At 28.8% G+C, this 12628-nt stretch overlaps 1 protein-coding gene and 1 long non-coding RNA gene across 2 annotated transcripts; both read right to left on the reverse strand.

The window, feature by feature from the left end:
• Positions 1–1903: 1903 nt before the first annotated feature.
• On the reverse strand, positions 1904–3170 carry LOC140666723 (uncharacterized). Its single transcript, XR_012046825.1, has 3 exons — positions 3064–3170; positions 2394–2549; positions 1904–2089 (listed from the first exon to the last, which is right to left on the reverse strand). It is a non-coding gene; the product is annotated as an uncharacterized lncRNA (long non-coding RNA).
• Positions 3171–10118: 6948 nt separating this feature from the next.
• On the reverse strand, positions 10119–11357 carry LOC140667181 (uncharacterized). Its single transcript, XM_072894937.1, has 2 exons — positions 11327–11357; positions 10119–10513 (listed from the first exon to the last, which is right to left on the reverse strand). Exons 1-2 carry the CDS (start codon positions 11355–11357, stop codon positions 10119–10121), a joined length of 426 nt encoding a protein of 141 aa, XP_072751038.1.
• Between the last annotated feature and the right edge of the window lie 1271 nt (positions 11358–12628).

Consider the following 12628-nt stretch of genomic DNA (forward strand, 5'->3'; position numbering starts at 1 on the left):
GTCCTTAAAATGATACATTTTTGGGCGAATTCTAAAACAATTTTTCCTTTACCTAAATTTGAATTGAAGCGTATTTTTTGAATTATAAGCAAAAATAGTTAGCAAATCACGCGTCGAGTATAGAAGGTAGGCAGAAGCGGCGCGATGTGCCGCGAGCGTGGGCGTAGCTGACCGTCTGACGGGTGATTACCACCGTATGAGTCGCTAACTATTTTATCTTATAACATAAAATTATGCTTTAAATAAAATTTTGGTAAAGAAGAAAATGTCTTAGAATTATGTCAGGAATACATATTCTTTAAAATAACGTTATTTTAATGACCAAAAGTTGTTCCGGATCGCCGGCCGTCAGACGCTACAATCAGCTGATTGCTACACGCGATATGTGTATGTCTGAGTGTGTGCGTAAAAGAAAGAGACAGAGTGAGTGAGAGAAAAAGAGAGAGAAATAACCGTCTCCGCGACAGCGACGCTCCTTCGATTGTCGTCGACGACTTCAGACCGATCGATATATTGATTTTCTGGCTCAGCTGAGAGACACATCGTGTGTAGCAATCAGTTGATTGCAGCGTCCGACGGCCGACGATCCGGAACAACTTTTGGCCATTAAAGTAACGTTATTTTAAGGAACATTTATTCCTGAGGTAATTATGACATTTTCTTCTTTACCAAAATTTTATTTAAAGCATAATTTTATGTTATAAGATAAAATAGCGACTCATGCGGCGGTAATCACCCGTCAGACGGTCAGCTGCGCCCGCGCTTGCGGCGCGTCGCGCCGCTCCTGCCTGCCTTCTATACTCGACGCGTGATTTGCTAACTATTTTTGCTTATAACTCAAAAAATACGCTTTAAATCAAATTTTGGTAAAAGAAAAATTGTTTTAGAATTCGCTCAAGAATATGTCATTTTAAGGACATCAGGTTGTTTTGAATCACCCTATATATATATGTATATAAGACATAAAGAATATGTTAGTATCACTAATTATACTAATCATACAAATATGACATTAAAATAATTATATGAAAAAATCGTGAAAAAAAGAAGATGACTTTATCAAAAACATAAAATAGATACAGATACTTTGATAACTAAAATTATTCCATTATAAAACTAGACAAAGTTTATTACGGTCTGCTAGACAAATAAAAATTTCTACCATTTTTTATTTAAAATGATAAAGTTTATAAAAAATAATAAAAAAAAAGAATTCGATCAATTAATTTGTGAATTTTCTTTAACATATTGACTGGCTACTTTGTTGATTCAGCCATTGCGTCTTATTTGACTGGAATCTTTCTTTGGACGCCAGTGTTTTATGCTCTGGAATTGCAAAACTTTATCTGAAAGTAAAGATAATTCGAGATATATATATCGAGATAGATATATATTTAAAAAAATATAACATTATATATATATTTGAACTAATCTGTGATATGTATCCCTTCCCAGATAGCACAAGGATATCCATTGTATATCCAACGAACATCCGCTTCTGGACATTCGGATATCCATAGAAAGTCCAAATAAGGTCCGTCGGACGTTCGATAAACGTTCATAAGATGTACATTTGTCACAACTTTGTACGTACACAGAACGTCCGCAATATACCCAATTTTAGACTTATTATGGATTTATTATGGATTGATTTTGGATATAATTTTGAATTGTAAATTGTAATTAGAAAAATTGTAATTAGAAAAACAACAATTAGGTGACCTTTTTTAATTTTTATTTATTTAGTATAAATATAATTTTTTGTGTTAAAAATATTTAACACAAACAAAATATTTAACATAAAATATATAAATTTTAATAAACTGGTATAAACTATATAGGTGCAACTATATATATATATATATATATATATATATATCTAACTATATCACACATAACTTGTCACATGTATCAGCTGGCCAACAATATGTCATATCGCTTTAATTTGATTATTCATCATCAGTACATATTCGGTTTGTTAATTTTTTTTCACTTGCATCAAATCTTTCCTTTGCTCTTCGTAGCCATTTTTGTATAGACTCTTCTATATCTTTTCTTGTAAATGACGCGTTGTATGCTTCTCCTGCAGCTGAAACAAAATATATATCAAGCAATAATAAAAATGTTTTTAAATTAATTATTTATTTTTAGAGATTTTCGACTTATTACGTTTTGAGTTGTTCATTTTATTTCATATACATTGTGTGCTTTATCAACATTTGTGTGTTTTCTGATATATGTATATTCTACAGTATCAGAGAGATTATCAGATTTGATAAAGCAAACTTCTTTATAAAACGTCAATAAATAAGCAATTCAAAATCTAGAAAAATGGAACAAGACCGTGAAAACTTTCAATTTTTAAATTAATTATTTAGACATTAATTACTTACCCATTAACATTTCCGTTAATTTCAATTCATGAAATTTTTTTTTCTGTTTCTTTCCAAACCAACTGTATTGTTTGGCCAGTTTGTTACTTAAAAGTTGGTTTTTCGTTTTATGAATTCGTATGAATGTGTGCCACCAATACGCGATGCTTGTGTTACCTGCAATGCATTTATATTAACTTTTATATTATCTCATATTATTTTATAATTTGAATTCTTAATTATATGTATATAAAAGTTTAAAATAATTATGTGTGTGTGTGTGTATGTGTGTGTGTGTGTGTGTGTATTTTATGTTGAATATTTTAATCTTTTAATATTTAATATATAATAATTATAGTTATATAATAATCTACTTTATATATTTTTCACCTGTATTATTAATCTTTGCTATCAGAACTTTTGTTATTAGCAATACTTATAAATGATCATTTTCAGAACTACTGAAAAATAATTAGAAAAAATATAAATATCTGTGCTTATATTAAGAAATTCATATTTGAGGTGAATAACTAATTTCTTAAAAGTACAAACTCGCATCTAACCTCGCAACAACGTGTATTAATGTAATTTAATGAAATGTGGAAATTGGGACACGTAACAATTAACAGAACGAATAAGATTATTGTTAATAATAAGAAGTTTTCACATATATTAATAAAAGTACACTTACATTTTCTTGTTGAATCAGTCTCTCTCTTTGAAAATAACTACTTTCTTATGACGAATATTCTAGACCTAGACTTTAGCACGCGTGCACATATAATAACAAAAAACAAAAGAATTCGTAGAGTCGTATGCTTTTTGTCTTAGCGCCAAATATATATGATATGACGACACAGCGCACATGCGCGTTAACTTTATCATTTTGATCAAGGGTTGCGTTCAGCAGAGAAAGCAAATCAGTGAGCGTTTAGTGATTCTTTATTGTGATTGGTTCTTGCATTTAGATCTTCGTTGGCTCTAAGTGCAGAAACCAATCACAATAAAGAATCACTAAACGCGCACTGATTTGCTTTCTCTGCTGAACGCAGCGAATATGATAAATAAATATGTTAATAATTATATATATAATGCTCCACATAACTATAATGTATATATAAGTAATTAAAATAATTAATAAATAATTAAACACGAAACATATATATAGCATATATATATTACAGTGATTGATTTGTTTAACATGAATATTTTATATACTTTTTAACTAATATTAAAAATTAATGTTTATTAGAAAAATTGCTCTAATAATATTAAACATATAATAAACATATATTAAACATATAATAAATATATAATATTAAATAAAAAATCATAAAAATAAAAGATCCAAATGCGAACATAAACGGTACCTCCAAAAGATGTGACTAACAGGATATCCATTTTAATTCCAAAAACTGATATTCTTTAAATGTCCATTTTATGTTTATGGACGTACGGATAAAATGGACTCAAAAAGGAGATCGTCCAGTGCTATCTGGGTTTAAATCAAGAAAGATATGTTAGTCTATTCAAAAACTTTTAACTTACCTATGATAGCGGTCACTGCTTTGGGACAGAGATATGGTTTAATTGAGGATTTGTTTGCGTACGCTAATTTTCTTTTACCCCTAGGTGGCATTCCCGATAAGGAGCATATAGATAGGGCTTCAAGAGTAAAAACTCCATCTAACAGTCTGCGGTCAGCCATTGTAGCAGACATAGCATTTTCTGCTTGAATATATTTTTCTTGTAACAATATATTGATTTGGCATCATTCAAAGCAATTCCCTAAAAGTGTAAAAATATTACTTGAGTATTTCGCAATAATAAAATAAACAGCAGTTACACAGCAAAAGTTTATATATACATATTCCCAGATATAGACAAATGTCAACATATTACTTGTATAATAACACAATTTTTAAATTCAAAATGCTTGCATAAATACTGAAAGATGCGCCCTCATATGATAAACATATGTTATCAGCAAGTAAAAAATATCTTTTGATGTTGCGACAACATGCTGTTTATTTTGCCAGAAATAGAACGCAATTAATCCGATTATTGGAACAATAAGAAGTGAATATATATTGATTAAAATTATAATAAATAGATATTAAGATTCCTCTGCTGATGAATATTCGCCGCTGGCATTGTAAATCATAATAAATGGATATATATATATATATATATATATATATATATATATATTATATTATATTAAAGTTGCGGAGCTGTGGTTATATCGTTGAATCATAGCATCAAGAGGTTAAAAATCTAACAATATATTTACATATATATATATATATATATATATATATATATGTGTATATATATATATATACATATATACAATATATACATATATATATACACATACATATATACACATACATATATATATACACATACATATATATATACAATATATACATATATATATATATACATATATATATATATACAAAAGCATTTCTATTGCTTCACAGCCAATAGATTCAGCATGGTCATGACAAGTATATCCTCAGAAATCTTAATATAATATATCCATTTAATTATAGTTTACAATACCGTGAAGTAGCGAGTATACTTATCAGCAGAGGGACCTTAAAATAATATTGCATATCAAAATACTTATATAGGTATATATTTATTAAAATATAAATACGTAACTATTACAAATTTAAGAATATATGAATTATAGTGTACATTATAAAACGTACGTGTTATTTTTTTTTAAATTTTATTAATATATTGTTATTATTATAAATTATATTTTAAATAAATAAATTCAGTGCTCTCTTAAATATAAACTAGAGTATAAAATGTAAACGGCGATACAGAGCAAAAATGTGTCCTGACTAAGGTAAATACACTCAATCTATGATAAAATAAATAACAAAGTTTGAGTATAATGGATTATTTATCAACTAATCTTACATAAATCGTAACATGTTCAAGTAATAAATCACTTACAAAAAATTTTTTTGAAAATTCGCAACCCGCAAATTTACAAAATCGGAGATATTATAAAAGAATAGAATTAATTACTTAAAATGCGGACGTTTCGAGTTCAATTTTGAGTCTTCTTCAGCGCTATGATTACATACAATAATAAGAATTTTTATGGAACGAGAAATATAAACAATAAATTAAATATAAAGATGTAGTTAAGCTATCAACTTAATTATTCTGGATTGTCTCTGAAGGGTGTTTTTATAATGATTTTGGCAGTCACCATGAGTCAACTTTACATAAAAAATCACTAACCTGGTAATATTGCATAAGAATAAGCAGTGACCGTTGAAATCTGTGAAAATATTGAAGTTTTTCATGTAAAACGAAATAAAACACTCTGTATTATCACTATTCGATATATGTTGGGAAGTCACTCACTCTCATACGATATTCTGTGACGGTTGATAATAATTAGTTGACTCAAATCCGTGTACTGCGGAGGACGTTTTTTTATATAATGTTATTCCCACCACTATATTTTTGGAAGAGTGTTAACAATATCTTGATAGACACTCGGTAGATTTTCTGTGTTGTTTGTAAATTCAGCCCATTCCTTTGTCTTTTTATAAATAGCATCTCAGAGATAAACCTCTTAGTATAAAATGAAGCCTCATCTAGTACCCTAACGTTAAAATTCTTATTGGTGTCTTATTAAGTTTAAATAAAGTTTATATTGAATTATATTAAATACATATTAATTATTTTTTCACGGGAATTAGCTGTGAAATCCGCGGTAAGGGGAGTGTAGTGCTGTCTCTTTCAATAAAACACTGTCAGATAATTCCATCACATCTCCGATAATTCTTGAAAAACTAATTATATTCCATATTCGCTAACTCGTAAAGTAAGGACTAAAGTATAATAGAAAAAATATATTAGGAATAGATATTAAATATTTATTTTTATTCCTAATATTTTTCTATTGTGCTTAGAGACTTTTAAATATTGAATTAATATTAATATTAATATTTTAATAATATTTAATATTGTAATATTTTATTTTTTCTAATATTTATTTAATATTTAGAATTAAATATTAAATTAGAAAAGAGAGAAGATCCTCTCTCTCTTTCTTTTTCTTCTAATATTTTACAATTATTCCTAATATTTTTTCTATTGTACTTAAACGTTTTGTGTGTATGTGTGTTTGTGGTAATGTATGGTAAGTATTGTATAAATTTTTATTATATTATTTTTTACTTTAATTCTTATTTTAGGCGAACATGTACAAAGAAATAAGACATGTATAAACTTTCTTAAAAAGTAAGATCAGAGTTTATTTTTTTTCCGGATATGTTACATATAATTTTTGTATCAATTTTATGAACTTTTTATATCAATTTTTTAATATTAACTTTACAATAACATTTATTATATACATGTAATACATTATACATATACACATTTTTATAATACCATGGACCAAAATTCTTTTGCAATAATATTATATACATATATTAAATACATGTTTATACACATATTATACACATATTATATACATGTTATATTTCACATATTACACATATACACACATTATATAGACTCATATTATATACATATATATTTTTATAACATCATGAACCAAAAGTCTTTTGCAATATTATATACATATATACATATATATATATATATATATATATATATATATATATATATATACATTTATACATTAAATTACACATATAAACGTTTGCGAATATGTACACATTTATTTATTGTCCCTTAAATAATGTAAGCTTATTATAATACTATCTTTCTGTCTTTTTTATATTAGATTCTTTAAGAAAATGACAAATATTTATATTTATATAAATTTCCACTATTAATTTTATTAAATGGGTGCGATGGTTTTCTAAAGGTTCTTAGTTTTTTGTGTGGTCATTTAATTGCTCAAAAATATTCTTGCCTATGAATTTTTATATAATTTCATTTTCAAATACTTTGCTCTGATATCTATTTATTGATAATTTATTATAATTTTTTTAAGTATATTCTGATGACTTTTTGGGCATTTCTACATATAAATGTAACATCTGCAGATAGATTTAACAGGTATCCACGTGATTTAGTTCGTATTAAGGCATGGTATGTTGTCTCTTTTGATGTAGTCAATAGTACACTTAAGCACTCTGTACATTGTACAGTTTTTTTAATTTTACGCACGATGAATCCAGCTATATAAACGATAACATTGAGACTAAATTCTGTGACATTATATATATTTTCTATATAATCATGATTTTCGTCTGTAATATGTAGTATGTTAGTCCATTGATGCTGTATTGAAGAAGAACTATTCATAATACCGACTGTTCTTTTTCCGGAAGAAATATTTAAAATAGAAATTTCTTCTAATGGAATGCAATTACCCGTAGAGGGTGCTGATACTTCTGTGTGTATTATTATTTTTTTAGGCAGATTTAAATTGTCGTACTGTAGGATTATTGTTAAAACCACTATGCGACCGAATAACACTAAACAACATTTCAAGGTGATCTTGACTTAATTTATACGTTGATATATGTATATGCTAAAATATTTTCTTTTTACATATCTCTTCAAACAAAACGACTAAATTTTTAATGTTAATTAAAAAACCAAGAAAACCAGTTCTTTTTTTGGAATTTATAAGTTTAATAAATTTATTTGAAGAGAGTCGTAACTGCAGACCATTTATATAATTAAAAGTTTCCTCGAGTTTTTGCTTAATTTGTTCAAAATTGTCAGAATTAATTGGTTTTAATAAGCCATGTTGTTTTAAGATTTAGAATTAAAAATGTCGAATAAGTCGTTAAATTTTTTAGGAAATTTAATTGTGGCAGCTGAATTCTGGAAAGTTTTCAACTTTAACCAATCTTTACAAAAAGTAAGCGCATCAGCAACTGATTGACTTAGAAGCTGTGCTACTAATTTAACTTTCATTTTTTGCTTTGTATATTCAATGTGTCTTACATTTAATTTGTTTCCTAAGTGAAATTCTTCGACTGTTTGAAGCTTATGAAGTTCTTCTAAATATTGCCATTGAATTTCTTCTCCATTGTTATCTATTAAAATTTTAGACGCTCTTAAAGTATTTCTTACTAATTTTAACATGTGGCGTCAAGAAAAACAAATACTTTTTCTTTCGTTGATGGGTGCTGAAAATGTGTTTTAAAATTATCGATTTGAAAATTACAGGCTAAATTTTTCAAGGCACTGAAATTAGTTGACGTGCCATCAAATGTAAGTGATATAATTTTGAAATTAATTTCATGCAAGGCAGTCATGCATTGTACTATTAAATTTGTTTTTTTACAGCATTAATATCATTAATTAGGTAATAAGCTACAGGCACTTTCCGATTTTCATTTATACAAACCATACAAAAAACCAAAGCTTCCTTGGCTAACAATGCACTATCATTTTCAATATTATCGCCAAAGTCAACGTATCTACAAATAGCACCTGAACTGTAATCCATGTGTTGACGTATTGCCATTTCGTCAAACATTAATGCTCCCACTAATTTATAAGGTGAATTTTCAACGCGGTGTTTTATCATTTCAAGTTACTCTAAATTTATTCCTAGTTCACCATACACCGAAGTATACCATTTTGAAAGTGTTTTTGCATACGGCAAGCAATTATTTAATTTTTGTCGAACATAATTATAGGCATGAGGAGAGTAGTAGTGTAAAGTAAGAGCAACTTCGACGCAATTCGGGAGCATACAAACGAGGAACTTTCAACTTTTTTGCTTTATTTGTCGATTCAATAAATTCTTATTCCACTCACTAAAATTTTCAATGATATCAAAGTCTTCCGATGACAACAGGTTTCTTTCATTTAAAGAGTGTAAAACTGTTTGAAGATTTTGAATCCTCTTTTTGTATCGCGCTTGTTGTTGTCAAGAATTATAGAGCTGTTGACGAAGAATCTTAATTTCCCGTTTATGCGCTTCTCGAATCTGCTGCTTTCCAGGGGATTTGAATAATCTTCTTGGTGTAATAGAGATCGAGGAATCCATCTTTGTGTGTGAAAAAATATTTTATACTTTATCAAAGTAAATAAATAAGTAAGTAATAACTAAGTAAATAAGTAAGTTATCACAATACATTATATACAGAATTTAAAATACATGATATTTATAAACTAATTTTTGATATTGATTGTATTTTGGCCAAAATATGAGAATTACGAATCAATCTTCGCGAGAGGTTTTCACAGTGCCTCCATCTTCTTCATCACATGCCATATCCAGTCCCCCGGACGTTGGCGATCACCCTGGCTATAACTTCTCTATCTTTCGCAGCACGGAAGAGTTCTTCCGCTCCTCGGATACCAGTCCACACTGGTCTGATGTTTCTCAGGACATTTGTTTCCTTCCTATGCCTCAGCGGTCTTCGATTCTTCCTTTCATGATTAAATGAAGGAGACGGTACTTTTCCCCTCTTAGGATGTGTATATGATCCGAGATAGCTTATTTTCCTGTATTTGATAGTTGTTAATAATTCCCGTTGTGTGCGAGCTCTCTCCAGCACCTCCGCATTGGAGACTCTGTCAACCCATGATATACGAAGCATTCGTCTGATTATCCACATCCCAAATGCCTCTAGGCGATTCATCGTGTTCAATTTTAGGGTCCACGCCTCAACCCCGCTAAGCAGCACCGACCAAACATAACATTTGGTCATTCTTTGTCGCAATTGCAAGTTGATCTTATCGTCACAGAAGAAAGGCCTCATTTTGTTAAAAACGGGCATATTCTATTCTGTATTTGACCTCGCAGTCGGGGTCCAAGTCTTCCGTGATCATGCACTCAAAGTATTTGAAAGAGGCAACACGTTCAATCTGTTTATTGTCGAGGTAGAGAGACGCCATATCATGATTTTGGCGACTAAAAATCATCATCTTCGTTTTATCAGCATTGATGTTCAGTCCTGCCTCACGACCAGTTATAGAGATCTTGTTGAGAAGCAGCTGTAGATCCTCTACGTTTTCGGCCACGATGACCGTGTCATCTGCATACTTAAGGGTGTTAATTCGTACTCCATTTACTTTTATGCCAAGATCTAGATCATTAATGGCTTCTTTAAAAATCCTGTCCGCATATAGGTTAGGTGCCTTCGGTAGACCCTTAATTTCTGAGTTATAATTGAAAATAGTTAGCTATTTATGAGCCGGATACAACGAGCATACAGGGATGACGCAACGCATCATGAGACGAATGGCTTCCCTACGGTCATTAATATTGTATAATATTGTATAGAATGCAATAATAATTCAATAAACTTCAAACGACATTGTATAATAATATTAATAATTGTATAATATTATTAACTGTCTAAAAGAATCATTTGTTTCATGACGCGTTGCACCGTCTCTACTTGCCCGTTGTATTCGGCTCGTAAATAGCTAACTATTTTTAACCCTGAAATTGAACATGTGGGTCTTTCGTGTCCGTGCCATTTTTAATCTATTGTTTTAAAAAAATATTAATAAAATCTCGAGGTTAGAAACTTATCCAAAAAAGTTTGTGTTAAAAAGGGACTTATAACTGAAAGGACAATTTAAACAGTTCATTCAGTGCAAAGTGCTACCCACGCGTTCAGGATTACGGTGCCAAAAAAAATGTGTTCAGTTTGAGGGTTAATTATAACTCAGAAACTAAGCTTTAAACAAAATTTTGTAAAAGGAAAAATCGTCTCAGAATTTGCTCAGGAATATGCAAATGACATATATTACATTTGACTGCTCAAATAAATATTCTAAAGGAAAAAATATCAATTTTTTCAGTAAGTGCACAAACTTTTTCTCTCCTTTTTTTAGAAAATTGAACTAGACTTTTTCATTAAAAAAAAAATTTTTTTACTTAAAAAATATTTTTATGTGTCCTTAAATACATATCAAATATTTATAAAGTAAAACTTCTGTTTAGAGGAGGATGCTCCAAAGACCTTGACCTTGATAGGTTGTCAAGGTCTTCATCTTGAGTAACCTTCAAAAGCGGTCGTTCATTATTTGTTAAAAAGTTACAAATAAAAAAAAGTTTATTTATAATATGTAATTTACATGTACTTTTTGCATTATGTATATTAAAAAGTTATGTGCAGCTTTATAATAATACAACACAACACGAATAGATGGGGGAGGGCTTACTCCCACTGATCTATATATTAACTGGATTGCTGAGGGCGCTTCTGTCAGTGTACCCAATTGAAGGTCCGCCACTTAAAGGGAATGTTGGAAATGTTAGACTATGCGTGCATAAGTCTTGTACATATGACATGTGAGTGAAGTTGTCAACTGTAAAAATGTAAAATCTTACTTCTCGAATAAACAAAAATATTTTTAAGAGGTTACATCTTCTTTTAAAACGTTTTAAATCCATAAAAAACAAAATTGTTACAATTTTATAATAATACAATTATTTCAAAATGTAAAAAGTTTATTCTTTTAAGCATTTTTCTAAGTTATTTCTAAATATATAATATATAATCTAGTTAGTAATTTGATAAAATCTAATTAGTAATTTAATTTAAAAAAAACACTAAACTGAATTTAATAATTTGAAAATGGCACGTCAGATTCCAACATTCCCTCTAACATGGCGTCGCTCAATTGGGTACATGTTCTTGACTCGAAAACAAAGGGCATCAGCAATCCATATAATATATAGATCAGTGGTTAGCCCGAGCACCTTTATATATCTAGAAAAAAATAATGTAACTGAATCTTAATAATTCATTTTCTATTTTATTCTTGCCAATATATGTATCAGAGAGGCTTCTCTCGGTATGTATATATACACAATTAATATATACAATATATATACATATATTCTATGCAGTGGCGTATCAAGGGGGGATTATAGGGGCTCGAGCCCTCCTCAAGATTTCGAGTCTCAGTGACTTTTCTTGAGAAATTTATTTTTATTATTTAATTCTTGATTTATGTCAAATTTAAACTGAAATAAGGCTATGTTATAATTTCTTTGGCTAAAGAGATGCTTGTAATTTTCAATAAAAAATAAACGATAGTTTTGTTTTTGTATCATAGAAATATTTTTTAGCTCACCCAGAACAAAGATCTGGCTACGCCTTTGGTTCTACATATGAGTTTTCAACTTCCAACATCATTTATATTTCAACAAAATATATTTATCATATTTAATGTAGAATTGATATACATATATAGAAGTATATATGTTTAAATAAATACATTTATTAAAGTAAATACACATTTATAAAAAAATGTTA

Source organism: Anoplolepis gracilipes, chromosome 6, assembly GCF_047496725.1.
Source record: "Anoplolepis gracilipes chromosome 6, ASM4749672v1, whole genome shotgun sequence".
NCBI classification, from domain to species: Eukaryota; Metazoa; Arthropoda; class Insecta; order Hymenoptera; family Formicidae; genus Anoplolepis; species Anoplolepis gracilipes.